Below are 17,604 nucleotides of genomic sequence, written 5' to 3' on the forward strand. Positions count from 1 at the left end.
CTGTAGAGTCCAGGGTATGGCAGCAGAGAGATGCGGTAGGGAAATGGAAGTGGCACAGATTTCCACAAGCTACTGTGGAGTTTGACTATAATTTGCGTTAACGGTACCTAATAACATAATATTTGACGTGTTAAAAATCTTGTGAATTAATTTTAGAAAATGTCTGTCCTCAAAGATGCATAGCAGATTTACTTCAAAATGAAACAAATAAGAACGTGCTGAAAGAGTTAGATGTTTTCAGAAAACCTAATCAGCACATTTATACTAGTTATTTGGCCATTCTGTCAGACAACCCATTAGGCAGTAGGATGCCAAGTTCCAGACTACAGCAAATGCAGCATGAGAGTCACAAATCCTTCAAAAGAGGGATTGTAGAGTAAATGTCTGAAGATGCTTAATTAGGGCAGCCTTGCTATTATAAATTACCTTTTTATGTTTCAATATGGGTGTAATTTCCAGGTGGGGGAAAGTAAATAAATTGGAGTTTGATGAGGAATCCTTGCTGAGATGATGATCCTCTCTACTTTGTAGAGAGAGAATCTAAACTGAATTATTTATGTGTAGTCCAATTTTGTTGCAATTGATATGCAGTTGCTCTGCAGCACATATTTTCTTCAACTGAGATGTTAAACACAGGTCCTCTCTGTTTATTTCTGGGGCTGCAAGGCTATAAATTAAATTACATGGCACTCATTCCAAAAAGAGGAGAGCTCCTCATTGTGAACCTTCTAATTCTCTGCCCCACATGATGGAGGAGCTAAAGTTTAATGGTAATGGATGCTATTTGCCTATTTTCTACATTGTTTTTGCAGATCCAGTACAGTTGTGTTAAAATATCTGGAGTATTACATGCAAGCTAAATATTTTTTTCCTCTCTTAACCAAGAGAAATGACAAACGTGTGATATTTTTTAAAATTTTTTTTTTTAGGTTCAAGACCGGTCAGATCAATGGTGATTTATTAATATACCATGTTCTACTAACTTTGAAGCCATACTATGCTAAGCCATATGAGATTGTAGTGGACCTCACTCACGCCGGACCCAGCAATCGCTTTAAAACAGACTTCCTTTCCAAGTGGTTTGTAGTTTTTCCAGGTTTTGCTTATGAAAATGTCTCAGCTGTTTATATTTACAATTGCAACTCTTGGGTCAGGGAATACACCAAATACCACGAGAGGCTTCTGACAGGCCTGAAAGGCAGCAAAAGGCTTATTTTCATAGACTCTCCCGGGAAATTGGCAGAGCACATTGAAAATGACCAGCAGAAACTTCCAGCTGCTACCTTGGCTTTGGAAGAAGATTTGAAAGTGTTTCACAATGCTCTCAAACTGGCCCACAAAGACACCAAAGTTTCTATTAAAGTAAGTCTCATTTAACACCCTTCCTATTGAATTGCTTGTATAATTTGGCATTATAGATCTGCATGCTATTAAGTCTTAGGGAGAAATCATGACCAATGTAGTTCACCCATCACACTGGTAAATATCACTCCTTTGTTATTCAGATTACAGCTACTCATCCTCCCCCTTTAACAAATGGTGATATCAGATCTTGTTCATTCTTCATATTCTTAGCTACAGCTACTAAATTATACTTTTTCTTTCCTTTCTAAGGTTGGGTCTACCGCTGTGCAGGTAACATCAGCAGAACGAACAAAAGTCCTGGGACAGACAGTGTTTCTAAATGACATTTACTATGCCTCTGAGATTGAGGAGATATGTCTAGTTGATGAGAACCAGTTCACCTTAACCATTGCCAACCAAGGCACACCACTCACCTTCATGCATCAGGAGTGTGAAGCCATCGTTCAGTCCATCATTCACATACGGACTCGATGGGAGCTGTCACAACCAGACTCCATCCCACAACATACTAAAATCCGCCCTAAGGATGTCCCTGGAACACTACTGAATATAGCATTGCTTAACCTGGGAAGCTCAGACCCTAGTTTACGGTAGAGATCTCTTACCCCTTATCTTGACCAAAATGTGTGATAATTTATTTCTAAGGTTTCCCCATTAGTAAGTATTTTGCAACAATCATAATTGTTTTCACCAAAGCTCCACAAACTTTAAATTTACCTAGGAATAACGTTAATGGTTCCCCAAAAAAGATCAGCTACTACATGGTGGGAAAATGAAGTGTAAATTGTGTGAACTGTAAAAATTTTGGACATCTTTTATTCTGAAAACCCTCTTTATAATTGTAAAAAGAAATATTTCAATTTTGAAGGATGAAATCTCATATGGTTGTTTGCATGCCAGTTTGCTTCATTTAGCTAATCTTAAAACCCTGCACATCTTTCTCCTGGTTTTGTTTTTAAAAACAAACTAGAATTTTGTTTGGGAGACCTTGTGGCTCTTTTGCCACTAAAAAGAGGAACTAGCATTAGTAAGATACATATTAGAGCTGGCTGGAAAATTTCCCAACTGAACATTCTTCCAGTGGAAGAGGCAGATTCATCTAAATCAAAAAGTTCTGTGGAAGCATCCCAGTTCTGACAGAAGCCAGGTAGGCTTCCCATGGAACCCTGCTTGCAAGGCAGGTGACTGTCACAAGCCTGGTTTCCTGCCAGGTTAATCACTTGGCAGGCTGACAAAGTGCTGAGCATCTGGGAGCTTTTTGGGCTCTCAACATCCCACAAGGCCTGATTTCCAAGCTTCTCAGGATCTCTGGGAGGGGGCCTAGAAGCCCTGCATCTCAGGCTCATGACGCCAGGGCTGACCACCAGAAAAGCTGCCTCAAAGCTATCTCCTCCAGGGTCGCTGGCTCTAACCTGCCAGGTGGAGGGTGGAGTATCTCAAAAGCGGGTCTTCCAGGCTCCCCAAAGTGCAGGACTTTTGGCGGTGAGGGAGGGGAGGCCTCAGACATTTCAAAAAGGTCTGTGTGATTGGGGAATTTCTGCTATGTGGGAAATTCAGAAAGTCCAGTTTTTCTTCAGTTTGGGAAGGAATATATTTTGAAATGTCAGAACTCATAATGGGAATTCCAGTTTCTAGCCAGCTCTGTATAGGTGTTTGTACTTACATATATACACAGTATAATATAGCTAAACATGTCATTTAATCTTTATAGGCTATGTTGTTCTGTGCATGAGAATATTTCCAGCAGTCACTTTTAATGCACATGAGTTGCCTTATTGCCATTACTGTGTAAAATGATCTGGGTAAGATATAAGCACATTAATATTACTTGGGCAGTAATTGAGAGACTTTCCCAAGAATGAACTGGTTTTAGTCCATCACAGAAATACCCTAAATTCAAATGTACACACTGATTTTATATTGATTGGAAAAACCATTGATCAGACTTTTGCTTGGTAGTCCTCTTCTCTCCTCTTCCTTCCTCCCTCTCTCCATATCATTCTAATCTGTTTCATCCAAGAGTAACTGGACATGGAGCCTTTCAGTGATGCTCTTTCAATTTGTCAGAAAAGGTTTATTGAAAGAAGGAGCTTTCTATGGTGCTGGCAGTCCCTGAAAGGAAGGAATTAAGTTCAGGGCCTATAGTCCTGATTCCCTTGGCATGGCAACAGTAGACTGAATTTTAAGAGACATGAATACTATTCTTGTATTGTTTTTAATAGAAGTATTTATTGTGTACAATTTTTTTAGACGCATAGGAAAATGTTTTTAAATTGCATCACGTATGCTTTTTTGCAGGTCTGCTGCCTATAATCTTCTGTGTGCCTTAACCTGTACCTTTAATTTAAAGATTGAGGGTCAGTTACTGGAGACTTCAGGTCTTTGTATCCCTGCCAACAACACCCTTTTTATTGTGTCTATTAGTAAGACTCTGGCAGCTAATGAGCCACACCTTACCTTAGAGTTTTTGGAAGAGTGTATTTCTGGATTTAGCAAATCTAGTAAGTAGCTTTCATTTTCTCTAACACTAACAATGAATTTGAAATGGTTCAAACTCTTCAGTTCTATTACAGAGTTAGTAAATGTCTTCATCTTATTGAGTCAATCCATCAGCATATTAGGCTTCAGTTAGAAATGCAGCCTAAAGCATCTGCAGGTGCTTTTCAAGTTTATTCTTTGCTAAAAGATTGACCTGGGTCTGGGGCCAGTCCGGGTGGGAGAGGGAGGCGGAGCAGGAGGGGAGGAGGGCACACAGGCTGCCTGCCAGCTTTTTTCCAAGGTGGGGTATGTAGGCCTCCTTCGAGTTGCTCCCTAGAGTCAGGCCAAAGTGGCGATGGTGTGTTGTGAGCAAGACACAAGAAGTCATTCTTCCACTCTACTTTGCACTGATTTGGCCTCAGTTGGAGTACTGTGTCCAGTTCTGGGCACCGCATTTCAAAAAAGATGTGAACAAGCTGGAGAAGGCCCAGAGAAGAGCAACACAAATGATTAACGGTCCAGAAAACATGAGCTATGAGGGAAGACTGAAAGGATTGGGCTTGTTTAGTTTAGAAGGGGCATGATAGTAGTTTTCAAGCATCTAAAAGAGTGATAATTTCATGGAAGTTAGGTCCATACAAGGCTATTAGCCAGGGGATAGAAATGGTGTCCTCTGTTTGTCAGAGGCTGGAGAAGGATGACAGGAGACAAATTGCGTGATCATTGTCTTCGGTCCACCCTCTCTGGGGCACCTGGCGCTGGCCACTGTCTGCAGACAGGCTCCTGGGCTAGATGGACCTTTGGTCTGACCCAGTACGGCCGTTCTTATGTTCTTATGTTACTGTTACAAGGAGGAGGGAGACAAATTGTTCTCCTTGACCTCTGATGATAGGACAAGAAGCAATGGGCTTAAATTGCAGCAGGGGAGGTTTTGGTTGGACATTAGGAAAAACTTCTTAACTGTCAGTGTGATTAAACACTGGAATAAATTGACTAGGGAGGTTGTGGAATCTCTATCACTGGAGATATTTAAGAGCAGGTTGGATAGACATCTCTCAGGATGGTGCTTGGTCCTGCCATGAGGGCAGGGGGCTGGACTTGATGATTTCTCGAGGTCCTTTCCCGTTCTAGTGTACTGTGTTTCTATAGCCATGTGGCAGTGAGCAGCTATTCCCTGAGGGCAGTCTGGGACAATGGGGGCCATGCTGCTGGTCAGCAGCTGCTTGCTGCGGTGCTTGCTGCCCCATGTGATCATTTATGAGTATAACTGTCCCCGCTATCACACCTCTCCCTTTCTGTTTGATGCAAAACAATTGCATTCCATGCACATCCTATTGTCCTGACACAACCAAACCCTGATCGTGCTTTAGGTTACGATAAGAGGAAGCTGCATAGCAAATTTGGTGGTCCTATCTTTTACTGTTAAAAGGAGTTGTTGAACAAACGGACAGGCAGGCACACAAACTGTCTAAAATGTATAGTAGATATGTGTCCTAACCAGCAGATTGAGAAGTGCTCTGGAATCAAGCGGTGTCAAGATACAGCCTGGAATCTGGTAGTGTGGAGAACAATGTAAAGACAAAAGTACTTCTTTCACAGAACTATTTAAACAGTGCTCTCTTTTATAGAATCAATGTCTAAAAGATTCTTTTGGTGTTAAGACAAATTGTACAAGTGGTTTGTAATTTATAATAATATTTGTTTAGAAATATCTTACTGCCTATTAGTTCTTTTACACCAATACTGAAAATTCTGTACAATGGCACTTTGTGTTCTCTGGTGAGGATTACTTTAGCATCATGAGTTCACTAGTAATAAACACAAATCATATTGAGTTCAATGATGGTGACAAAGCCTGAAGTCTAGAAAACATAGACCCAGAAGATATGCAGGGTCTTTTCTCTACACACATTATTAATCTAAAGGAAACATAAAGGCTATGAATTCTTATCCAGGATCTGTGCTCTCTGGCCTTGGTAGAGTCTTACTACATAGCTGTCCTTTTTTTCCTTGTGTAAAAATGGGATTATAATACTTCACGTGAGTGTTGAAAATTAAGATTTTTGAAAGCACGTTAAAGATGAAAGTGCTGTGTACATTCTAAATATTAGTATGTTTATGAACTTAGAGCCCCTTTCTCTCACATCTTTTCAGCATGAATTAAGATATCACTTTTATTTCCAGGTTCCTAAAGATTTCTTAGATGTTACTAGTGAGAAAACTATTTCTTTTCACAGCTTGTCCTTTTGCCCAATAATCCTAGTTCTCATCTTTTACCAATTTTTTTGTCCAGGTACCTAGACTTTATTTTAGATAATAAAATTGTAAAGAAAAGTGCTTGCAAATAATTCTTGCAAAGACGAGACCAGAAATGGCGTTTTGTAACAACAATGTCTTTTTTTTTTTTTTCCAGGTATTGAACTGAAACACCTTTGCCTGGAATATATGACTCCCTGGTTGTCAAATCTGGTGCGATTTTGCAAACACAATGATGATGCCAAACGCCAGCGAGTCACTGCTATTCTTGATAAGCTTATAACAATGACAATAAATGAGAAACAGATGTATCCTTCCATTCAAGCGAAAATATGGGGGAGTCTTGGACAGGTACTAGACTGCATAAATTCATCACCTTTAAACAGTAAAGTGTAAATGTAATTACAGGCTGTAATCCACTAATCCCCTCTTTTTTTGTCCTATGACTGCATGGTGTCAGTGGACCACTTCTCCTGGAATGGTCCTTTGATATGTGTTAGCTACTTTGCTTAATCTGTTCCACCCCAAGCTGTTATGCTCTGGTCTGGTCTACACTACAGAGATAGTTTAACTTAAGGCACTTGTGTCGACCTAGCTCCCTAAGCATCTATACTACAGTGAGATGTAAGTCACCCATTGCACTGACCTAATAATGCCACCTCGGCAAAAGGCACAGCACTTAAGTGGATTTAGTTAGATCAGTGCAGTGTTAGCATATGCACTGCATCAACCATTCTAGCTGTCAGCCACTGACAAATCAGTGCAAGCATTCCTGGTGAGGGCATGTTGTTGTTATCGGGCAAACACAGAGAATATGGAAGGTAAGGGGTGAAATCTTGGCTTTGAGGTCAGTGGAGTTTTGCCATTGAATTCTATGGAGCCAGGAATTTATCCAAGTTCGTAGATGGTGAAAACTACAATGGATTTAAACCAGCAGCTAAACATTATGGGTAGCCTAACTCAGTGATTAGTACTGTTTTGTCTGGTTAGTTAAGAAGAAATATTCTTTGCACTGTGACTTGTATTAAACATGTAGCTTTCTCACAACATAAACGTTCTTGCAAGATGTGAGTTATGGTTTTCTTGGTAGCTAAGATCATGCATGGCTAATGGTCTAGGCAATAACTTACATCAACTATAAGACCTCTTCTTGCTTTTTAAAAAAGAAAACAAGATTTACTTTACCTCCAAAATCCCAGTTGTTTAATTTACAAATTATGTTGCTCTAAATAATACATTAACAGCTTAGATTCAAATTGCATCTAGAAAATGATGCAAATCAAGTCCTCACAACCTAAGTATGCAGCTGTGAAGTGCACACACTTAATTTATATTAAAACTTGATGGGCTTTGTCTTAATTCCGATGTAACGCCATGTAAACATTATGTTAAATTAAGCATGGTTCTTCATTGAAAAATCACTGAAACTGGTGCTGTGATTTCCACCGCAAATGTACAATCAAGCAATAGAACTAAGTGGTCACTTGTCTAGTAGGCTGCTTAATACAGACTGTTGCACCTGAATTTCATTTGACTGACATTAACAAGCAAATGATGACAACCTATTTTCTCCAATAGATAACAGATCTACTTGATGTAGTGCTGGACAGTTTCATCAAAACCAGTGCTACTGGGGGGTTAGGATCCATAAAAGCTGAGGTTATGGCAGACACAGCTGTAGCACTCGCTTCTGGAAATGTGAAATTGGTTTCAAGCAAAGTAAGTACTCCCGTTCCTTAACTTACCTTTAAGTCGATCAACAGTTTCACACTGCTCTTTGGTACCTCTCTAAGCAATGGTACAGTAGCATTTTAAAATATGTTCTTAACAGAATCCTGGTCAAGTTTAAATGTAAAGTGTGAGTGAAATTTTGAGCCCAGTTTTTGCTAACTCAATGAAAATGTTTGTTCCCTTTCAGGTAATTGGGAGAATGTGCAAAATAATCGACAAGACTTGTCTGTCTCCAACTCCTACATTAGAACAGCACCTGATGTGGGATGATATTGCCATTCTAGCACGTTACATGCTGATGCTCTCCTTTAACAATTCTCTTGATGTGGCAGCACATCTCCCCTACCTCTTCCATGTAGTTACTTTGTTGGTGGCCACTGGTCCTCTTTCCCTCAGAGCTTCCACACACGGCCTGGTCATCAACATCATTCATTCTCTGTGCACCTGCTCACAACTTCACTTTAGTGGTAAGTTCTTACGAAATATTAAGTTGATCACTTAGTAGTTTACTTTGCGTTTGCTAATGTCTCCCTAAGCTGTTCCTGTCCCTTTCTCCCTACTTCATTTCTGTGATGCTACTGTATCCAAGACCACAGGTGGGTCTACAGTGTTGTATTATCAGACGACTAGTAAAGCTGAAGCCTAAATCAGTACTACATCATGGCTGAGGCCAAAGCTTTCTTGACCAATGGCTACAGTGGAGTGGTAGGAATTTATTACCTGTGATGGGTGTAAGTTTAGAAGCATGTATAAAGAGAGACACTATATCCTAACAATAGTTAATTATAAGATAATTGTTTTGTGGTATACAAAGCAATAATAAAGTGGCTGAGATCGATAGTTGAAACGAAAGTGAATCATTTAATCAATTTCTTCTATTCATTGTGGATATTAGTGAGCAATAAAGATGAATCTTTTATAATACTAGGATGTATTTCAAAACCTCAGAAGAGAAAGTGCTGTGTTACTGTTTTGCAGCTTTGGCAGAGACTGCCTCAAGGGTAAAATGAGGTTTGGGCTAAGGCCTGATTAGCTGATACAGGGCAGGTCTTTAATGTAAATGTAAATAATGATTAAAGGGAGTGGCTTGTTTGGAAAAGGGCTGATGTGGGCATATTATCAACAAGGATTTTCATGAGATAAAAAGGAAAATGGCTGTGTTCTAACTGGCTAAAATTCTTTTGTTGAATAAATGTAGAGAATAGCAGGTAGCCAAAATGTCACTTGTATAAGACATTTGTGAAACTAAAATATTAGCGGATGTCATATATCCTATTTTTCAATGATCCCAAGATAAAACTTACTGTGAGAACCAACAGTTAACATCCCTACTCCCTAATGGGTTTAACAGTTACCAGTAAGCATCACTCTTACCAGGTGATGCTTACTGATAACCAGCTCAGCTGGGGCCACCACACCATGGCATCACAGTTAAGCGTTTAAACCAGTTCACTGATTAAATGAGATTTTACATCCCTATTAGCAAGGATATCTTCATATTATCACAAAATTGCAGGTATAAAAGCATATTATAGGAACCTTAATCATTCCAAAATTTTGTGCATAAATGAGGGCCATTTTCCAAGAATCTGAGAGCCTGTTGCATATACTCAGGGCTCGACAATCTTCTACTTGCCCGTGGCGAGTAGATTACAACCCGGAAGAGCCGGGTTCGGGCAGTCTGCGCATGCGCAGTACAATCTACACATGCGCAGATCACCGGACAGCATGGCTGACGAGCAGGGCTCGCCGCAGCTCGGCGAGCCCTGCATATTCCAAAAATTAAGCTTCACAATATCCCAGAGACATAGGTAGTTATCTCTGTTTTACTGATGGGTAAACTGAGGCATAGTGCAGCAAAAGGCCAGATTTATAAAAAGTGTTGAGTATCCACAAAAGGGATAAGATTTGTAAAAGAGCTCAGCTTCCATTTAGACATTCAAATGAAATGGCCCAATTTTTACAAGTGCTCAGAACTTACAGCCCCTATTCAGAAATTTGGGGCCTAAATAACAAGTATAGTACTCAGCAGCACTAACTCCCAGTATCAGGTTTTAACCTTTGAATAAGATGTTCTTCACCCTTTTCATTCTGTGACCCACCTCAGAGAGAACTATCCCCTTAACCAAATTCACTCAATTCCCTGCTGCTTGTTTTCAAAATATTTATTTCTCCTGGCTGCATTTTGAGAATCAGAACACAAGGTCACGCACCTAGTAGCATAAGTACAGGACAATGGCATATAAAACAGTATTAAAACAGGCAGAACAATACACAAAGGGTTTTTTCTCCCCATGTGCAAGTGGTCTACTTCCTAGAATACATGCTTACACCTTAAAAATGGGCTCTTGGTCTTGAAGGTACTTTTGGAAATGTGGGATGGGATTCGATGTATTAAATGCAACTTGTAAATTCTTAATTAACAGAAGAGACGAAGCAAGTTTTGAGACTCAGCTTGACAGAGTTCTCACTACCCAAGTTTTATTTGCTGTTTGGAATCAGCAAAGTGAAATCAGCAGCAGTCATAGCATTTCGATCCAGTTATCGGGATAGGTCATTCTCTCCTGGTTCTTATGAGAGGGAGACGTTTGCACTGACTTCTCTGGAAACAGTTACTGAAGCTCTGCTGGAGATCATGGAGGTACGATTTATAAGACAGTGACACTAATAAAAACCCTGTGACAGATCACGTAGTATTGCATATATAGATGTTGGCTTCCTGTCTAGACTTAGCACTAAAGTGCTTAAATAAGGAATATATCTGAGAATTAAAAGCAGATACATATTTTAAATAGAATAATGCTTTTGCTTAAGGTCACATGTATTCAATATCTTTTTTTAGGCTTGTATGAGAGATATTCCAACATGCAAGTGGCTGGACCAGTGGACAGACCTAGCACAAAAGTATGTTGTGATTCACAGAACTTAACCTATAAACTGCATGTGTTGTAGATGTGCAATTCTCACTTATGGAAACAAACTTATGAATACAACTTACTTCTCTTTCTCCCAGGTTTGCATTCCAATATAATCCATCTCTGCAACCACGAGCACTTGTCGTCTTCGGCTGCATCAGTAAACGAGTGTCTCATGGGCAAATAAAACAAATAATCCGAATTCTTAGCAAGGTATATGGTTCTTTGTTTTTCCTGTTGTAACTCATGGAATAGCTCCTTTAATGGCCAAATAATTGTCTTTCTATTAAATTTTGGATTCAGCAGTATTTAATGATGAACACATTTTCAAGTGAATTGTTATGCTGAACAAGGAATTGAAGCATAATTGAAAATCCAGAGAGAATTTATCTCTGAATTTGGAGCATTGCATTGAGATTAAATCAAAGAGCTCAGTACTTAGCTGTGTCTGTGTAACTATGAAGGAAGCATTCTACATTTACCAGCTGTTAAAAGCAAAGTCACGTAAGGAGAATTTGAATGACTTGCATACCATTTATGCAAGTGAAATATTTTAAAACTATGCCGTTAGCTTGGCAGTGGTGCCCATGATACCAAACCTGATCATATAGCTGTATTTAATTAAAGGTGACCTGCATAACAAAAAGATTAGTTGCCTTTGAGCATTTCATTACTCAAATTTTGTACACCTAAAATTTGGGTGAACAGTGTCTGAAATATCAAGACTGCTCAGTCCTTCTAATATAATACCTCCATGGATCCTTTAACAGTATAGCATCTTAACTGTTTTAATATGCACCATGTCATGTTTTCTAGGTTTGTCACACTCACTGACCATCCTACAGAATCCTTTTAAAACCAGTTTAAGCTTTTCAAAACCTAATCAAAACTGCAGTTAATGATTGATTAGAACTTTAGTCTTTACATCCTGGGTTTGATAAAAATTAAATGTTTGGAGTTTTTTTCCCATTTTTCCAAAAAGGGACTTGAGAGCTGTTTAAAGGGGCCTGATAATTACAACAGCCAAGTTCTTATAGAAGCCACGGTTATCGCACTAACCAAGCTGCAGCCACTTCTTAATAAGGTAAATAACACTGATAAACCTTTAAATGTGTTGTATAAATGAAAACTATAAATGTGTTTAACCTCAAAAATATCTTAATGAAAATTGTGAATTTAATCTCTGGAGGAAACACCAATGTCATCAGTTTGTATTTGTGACTCTGTGCAAAAACTAGAAAACCCAAGCTTGCATATGATTGTCTGGTGAAGCAGAATTATAGGCCAAAGCCACAGCAAAGCTTAAAAGGAAGTTATTTCATGATCTCTCTGGATCCCTTTAGGTTTTTTGACATTCAAATCTGTGATTGCTGACACAGGTCTTCTGGTTCATGGCTTGTCATAAAAGCTAGTCTCGTTTGTCTTGAAATATTCCAGTCATCAAGTTCATGACTATCAACACAGGCAGTTTGCATACAATTATGAATCTCTGTAAAATTTCCTTGTGGAGTAGTATTGCACACGCCCTCAAAGGGGGACATTAAATTTGAAAATGGGGTAAAGCTTTTGAATCTGGGGATTCCTGGAAGAGGGTGGCTACTTCTGTAAAGTGTCTTCTGCTTTTAATGATCTTGTAAATATGTTTTAAAGATAAATTAAATTTCCATCAATTTTCTAAGTATTTGCCTTCGGGAGGCATGTTAATGTAATGTTAATCTTCCATACACATCAGAGAAGATACACAAAAATTGGTGATCTGTCTGCAAGATCTTCTGGTGAAGTTACCATTTGATATTTCATCCTTATCTTAGTAACTTTATTTCATATTAGCAGCATTATCTCTTTAGCCAACTGGATGGCATTATGTAGCATTTAGAATTAACAGTGAGTTGCAGGAATTATTAGTCTCAGGTTCAGTTTTATGTTGGTATACCATGAACTTACGTTTTAGTACTGAAGTTTAATTCACAGATTTAAGGTAAAGACAGTGAAGGCCACGTAGACTTTAGAAATTCTGCTTTATTTCATTTTAAATTTGTTTGACTCTACCTCAGTAAAATACAAAGCTGGTGACTTTGGATCCGGATCCTGCAAATCTTGCATGCATGCATGCATCTCTGGTAATTTCACGCACAGAGGACAGAATTAGCTCCCCAATATGTTTGTCAACTATAAGGAAGACGACATCTTAATAAAAACCTCTGTTTGGGAGTCCTGAATTAGTTGAATGCTCACTTGCCCAGCAGGTCTTTGAGACTGGGGCTCTAATGACCAGACTAGTTTGACCTACCGCATTATGGTCATATCTTTTGGAGTCTAGACTTGGTATTGAACACAGATACAATGCTCATTTGAAAGAATGGAATGAATGGGGAGGCACCAGTCATAAAGAATGATTCTTGCGACTGATTCTTCTGTGGTACTTAGCACATCCACCTTGAATACAACTGCTTGGCGAATGCAAATAACAGACCACTGCCAATCAAGGATGGCTTAATAATGCCTGTCATATACAGGATTACCAGGATACATTGTATCCTGTTTTATTCATTTCCAGAAACTGTTTTGAAATTAAAATCACTAATATTTTTCCCTAGGACTCTCCTATGCACAAGGCCCTCTTTTGGGTGGCAATGGCAGTGCTGCAGCTAGATGAAGTTAACCTTTATTCAGCAGGTACAGCACTACTTGAACAAAATCTGCACACCTTAGATAGTCTTCGGGTATTCAATGACAAGGTAAGTGATCCACCCAGTAGTAAACTGTGTGAGCAGCCCTGAATGTACTGTGCATTCTTAACTTTGAAAGCTAACACATCTGTGTATATGCCTCTGTGTTGAACAAAACAGTTGTGTGAAAAGAGCTGGTCACTAGTAGTCTCACTTGCAAGGAAATCAGTATTCCAACATTTCATAATTTAACCCTACCTATGAAACCTCTCATTAATTAGGGATGTTATTGTGTAGCAACTGCACAATTAACCAATAAGTCTGGGCTTATCGGTTAATCTTGTTGACTACACGCATCCTCCTCAAGGGATGGTAGGAAATCAAGAGCTGGTTCCTGTGAGGAGCTGTCTTAAAAGCTGCCTCCCCAGGACCACCAGAGCCCTTCCCTGCTACCCCCTGCACACATCGGCTCCCACAGACTTACCTGGCTCCCCCTGTTGAGACCTCCTACAGAGGCAGGGAGAGACAGGAGCCACTACTGGGAGGAGGCAGCTTAAAAGTTAGTGTCCCTCCCCCAACACTAGCTCTCTGGTGTTGCCTCTATTAGTGATAGCAGCTGGGGGGTGGGGGGGAGAGGGCAAGAGAGGCTGCCACAAAGCAGCCTTAATCTGCAGCAGGTCCAAGCTCCCCATGGACAGAGGCTGCTACCATGGTACTGTGGGATGCTGAGCAGCCTCTGTCCTCGAAGGTTGCCCCGCCCCCTCTCCCCCCGTGGACATTTCTGCTGCAAAGCAGTCTTTGTCTGCAGGAAGCTTGGACTCTCTGCGGACAGTGGCAGCAGGGAGCTGGTTTTTAACTGGCTTCCCTCGTGGACCAGCTCCTGCCTGCTGCCCCGCACTGCTGCTTCTGATAGAGAAGCTGGCTGCCAGCCCTGCCTCCAGGGACTATCAAATAGTCGTGTCACCGCTAAGGTTTGATGCAGTTACCCGACTATTCAATTGCACGATTCCTAACATCCCTGCTATTAATATTGATTCATGTTGAAGCTCAATTCATTTAGGGCTCTTCTCCCATATCTCTTTAAATGTTTAACCTAGTCTTTGGCATGTATAGAGAGCAGAGTCAGCAAATTCATTCTCCCACCTTCAGAAAGAAAGAAAAAGAAAAAAGTCAAATGTATGACTTGTAACATTACTTCAGATCTACCCAGACTGGCACAGAGCACAGAAATGGCAGCATTACAAATAAAGCTTTTATTTAATTTATTTTGGTTTCTGTAATTTTTCACCAAAAAAATTAGTTGTGTGAATAAGTAGTATGAATAATCTGCAGCTGAATACCATCAGACATAGTTTTTTCTTAACAGAGCCCAGAAGAAGTATTCATGGAAATCAGGAGACCTTTGGAATGGCACTGCAAACAGATGGATCATTTTGTTGGACTCAACTTTAACTCTAACTTTAATTTTGCACTAGTAGGGCATCTTCTAAAAGGTAAGAATAGAAAATTTGTCGTACTTGCTTTTCATGTCATATTGTAAGTTAGTTTAGAAGCATAATCAAGCCCATGAATGAACAAAGGGCAAAATCCTGGCCTTATTGAAGTCATTTGTAAAGTGCTCATTCACTTACAGTGTAAAATCCTGACTCCATTTATGGTGTGAACTGTCACCAGAAGTGTGACTTGCATTGTGTTCTTTTGAACTACTTGATGTCAAACTGCTTTCTCTTTAACCATTAGACTTAACTCCACTTCAGGTTTACTGCATATTTTAGAGGTGGTCATAATAGGACAGGAATTTAAATAAATATGTAGAATATCTACCTGCATGCTTGCAGTATTCTAATCTTTGGGAGGAGGTAGAAAATTGTTTTAGCGTATGTCCATTATTCGCTAATTTTGTGCTTGCTTATTTGGTATATTTGAAGGATTCTGAGAAAAATCTCACTGCAAATTATTGGTAAATGCATTATAAATAATAAATTATGTACTACAAACTAAATATTCAATACTTGATTTCTTCATAAATTTGTTCCCTAGGATACAGGCATCCCTCTCCTACCATCGCAGCAAGGACAGTAAGGATTTTACACACACTACTAGCTCTGGTTAACAAACATAGGAACTGTGACAAGTTTGAGGTGAATACCCAGAGTGTGGCTTACCTAGCAGGTAAAAAAGAACTTCTGCCTAACCAGAAGGAATGGGTGTAGAAATTCTTGACATGAGATTGATAAAATATTAAAAAGCTATTTAAATGAAACTTCGTCGTATATAGATGGGACTGTTCAGAAAAATAGTTGGAAGGGTTAAATCAGAGCTGTCCCGTCCATAAGATAGTTTGGGCAGCTTCTCCAGACCCCATTCTTTGGGGGAGCCCCTTGGAGGCCCAGGATGGAGATTAGCGTGTGGTTTGACACTGGCAGCAGGGGTCAGAGCTGCTTCTGCGCTTACCAGGACAGTGTGAGCAGCTGGAAGCAGACCACTCCAGCCCAGGCCTACTCAATTCTGCTTCACAGTGGCAGCAGGAAGCAGAGCACCTCAGCCTACTCCGCTTACCCAAGCAATGCAGCTGGGAGCTGGGATTTCGGGAGTGCAATGGGCTAGGGTTGGGTTGCTCCACTTCCCACCACTATGGTGAGTGCAAAAGGAGAGTTGAGCCCTGCTGCCAGAACCAGCCCCCTCGCTAATCCTCTGGACCATGTTGCATAGTGGTAAGGGTGCAATGAGGATGAGGTGGGAAGAAGGAAGTGAAGTAGGGGGGAGGGCAGGGCAGAGCCTGGGAGGTTAAGGGGTGGTGTCCCAGGCCCCACGCACCCAGGTGATGGTCCTGGATTGAATCAGTGAATGTTTATTATATGTCAAGGGAATGCTAACAGAGTTAGTAAATTCAGCAAGTAGGGTGCTTAGTGACTGACTGACGTTCAAAAATCTCCTGGGGGTGGAAGAGTTTTTAAAATGTAAATATTTCAATGTTTATGTTAAAATATAAACCAATTCAGAGTTGTAGCAGCCTAGCAAGAGTGAACAATGTGGTCATATGGAGAGGAAAATATTTAGATAAATAAAATTGTAATGGTAAACTTATCAGGGACTGTTATGAAAAATAATTCAGCTACTTGGGAAATTATTTCAAAATCTTCCTTGTCCCTTAATTGACATTAAGCATTTTAGTGAGAGAGAATTGGAGTTTCCAATGGATTTGTGTATGTCCAAAAAAAATTCATTGATTACTACATAGATGTCTGAAAATCTTACTGTCTTGGAAAACATGTTAGCTTTCTTTGGATTTTTAGCTTTGCTGACAGTGTCTGAGGAAGTTCGAAGTCGCTGCAGCCTAAAACATAGGAAGTCTCTCTTACTGACAGAGGTTTCAATGGAAAATGTTCCTATGGATACATATCCCATACATCACAGTGACACCAGCTGTAGGTCAGTGTTTCTTTGGCTTTATTTTAAACTTACAGTAGTTGTGTGAACCTCTTGATTATTTTGGGGATTATTACAGGGTACTGCATTTCACTGGTATTTTATAGATATTACATTAAACATTTCCAGCTGACACCTTTAACTAGTACATTATAATAAAGTTCAATTAGTTGGAGGGTTTATAACCAAATATGTGCAACTTTTGGCTTTTAAAAATTAAATTCCTCCACACTTTCAGGACACTAAAGGAAAACCAACCATGGTCCTCTCCAAAGGGGTCAGACAGACATCTTGCTGCCAGTTACCCCACAGTAGGACAGATTAGCCCACGAACACGAAAATCCATGAGCTTGGATATGGGACAGCCTTCACAAGCCAACACTAAAAAGCTATTAGGTAAGTAAAACTCTGTTTACTAATTTGGTACATCATTCTTTAAAAAGCCAAGGCAAATACAATGTTTTTGGGAGAGTATAACTTGTTTGACTTCTTTTAAACATGTTCCTATCATTTCCTCTCAGTACATACACAATTCTGGTGATAGGACAAGAAGCAATGGGCTTAAGTTGCAGCAAGGGAGGTTTAGGATGGACATCAAGAAAAATTTCCCAACTGTCAGGGTGGTTAAACACTGGAATAAATTGCCTAGGGAGGTTGTGGAATCACAGGAGATATTTAAGAGCTGGTTGATTAGACATCTATCAGGGATGATCTAGAGTTCTAGACAATGGTTGGTCCTGCTGTAAGTGTAGGGGACTGGA

At 39.8% G+C, this 17,604-nt stretch overlaps 1 protein-coding gene across 3 annotated transcripts in view; it reads left to right on the top strand.

The window, feature by feature from the left end:
• The window catches only part of NF1 (neurofibromin 1), a 201,571-nt gene that overhangs the window by 153,949 nt on the left and 30,018 nt on the right, over window positions 1-17,604 (top strand). For all 3 annotated transcript variants that reach the window (XM_075904831.2, XM_075904829.2, XM_075904830.2), the window contains 15 exons: window positions 930-1,362; window positions 1,615-1,955; window positions 3,664-3,866; window positions 6,257-6,450; window positions 7,678-7,818; window positions 8,018-8,297; window positions 10,257-10,471; window positions 10,673-10,734; window positions 10,844-10,958; window positions 11,728-11,829; window positions 13,343-13,483; window positions 14,781-14,907; window positions 15,455-15,586; window positions 16,711-16,846; window positions 17,082-17,239. In XM_075904831.2, the coding sequence (XP_075760946.1) occupies window positions 930-1,362; window positions 1,615-1,955; window positions 3,664-3,866; window positions 6,257-6,450; window positions 7,678-7,818; window positions 8,018-8,297; window positions 10,257-10,471; window positions 10,673-10,734; window positions 10,844-10,958; window positions 11,728-11,829; window positions 13,343-13,483; window positions 14,781-14,907; window positions 15,455-15,586; window positions 16,711-16,846; window positions 17,082-17,239 (2,780 nt within the window). The remainder of the gene's footprint in view (window positions 1-929; window positions 1,363-1,614; window positions 1,956-3,663; window positions 3,867-6,256; window positions 6,451-7,677; window positions 7,819-8,017; window positions 8,298-10,256; window positions 10,472-10,672; window positions 10,735-10,843; window positions 10,959-11,727; window positions 11,830-13,342; window positions 13,484-14,780; window positions 14,908-15,454; window positions 15,587-16,710; window positions 16,847-17,081; window positions 17,240-17,604) is intronic.

Source organism: Pelodiscus sinensis, chromosome 21 (genome assembly GCF_052426305.1).
Source record: "Pelodiscus sinensis isolate ZL-2025 chromosome 21, ASM5242630v1, whole genome shotgun sequence".
NCBI lineage: Eukaryota > Metazoa > Chordata > Testudines > Trionychidae > Pelodiscus > Pelodiscus sinensis.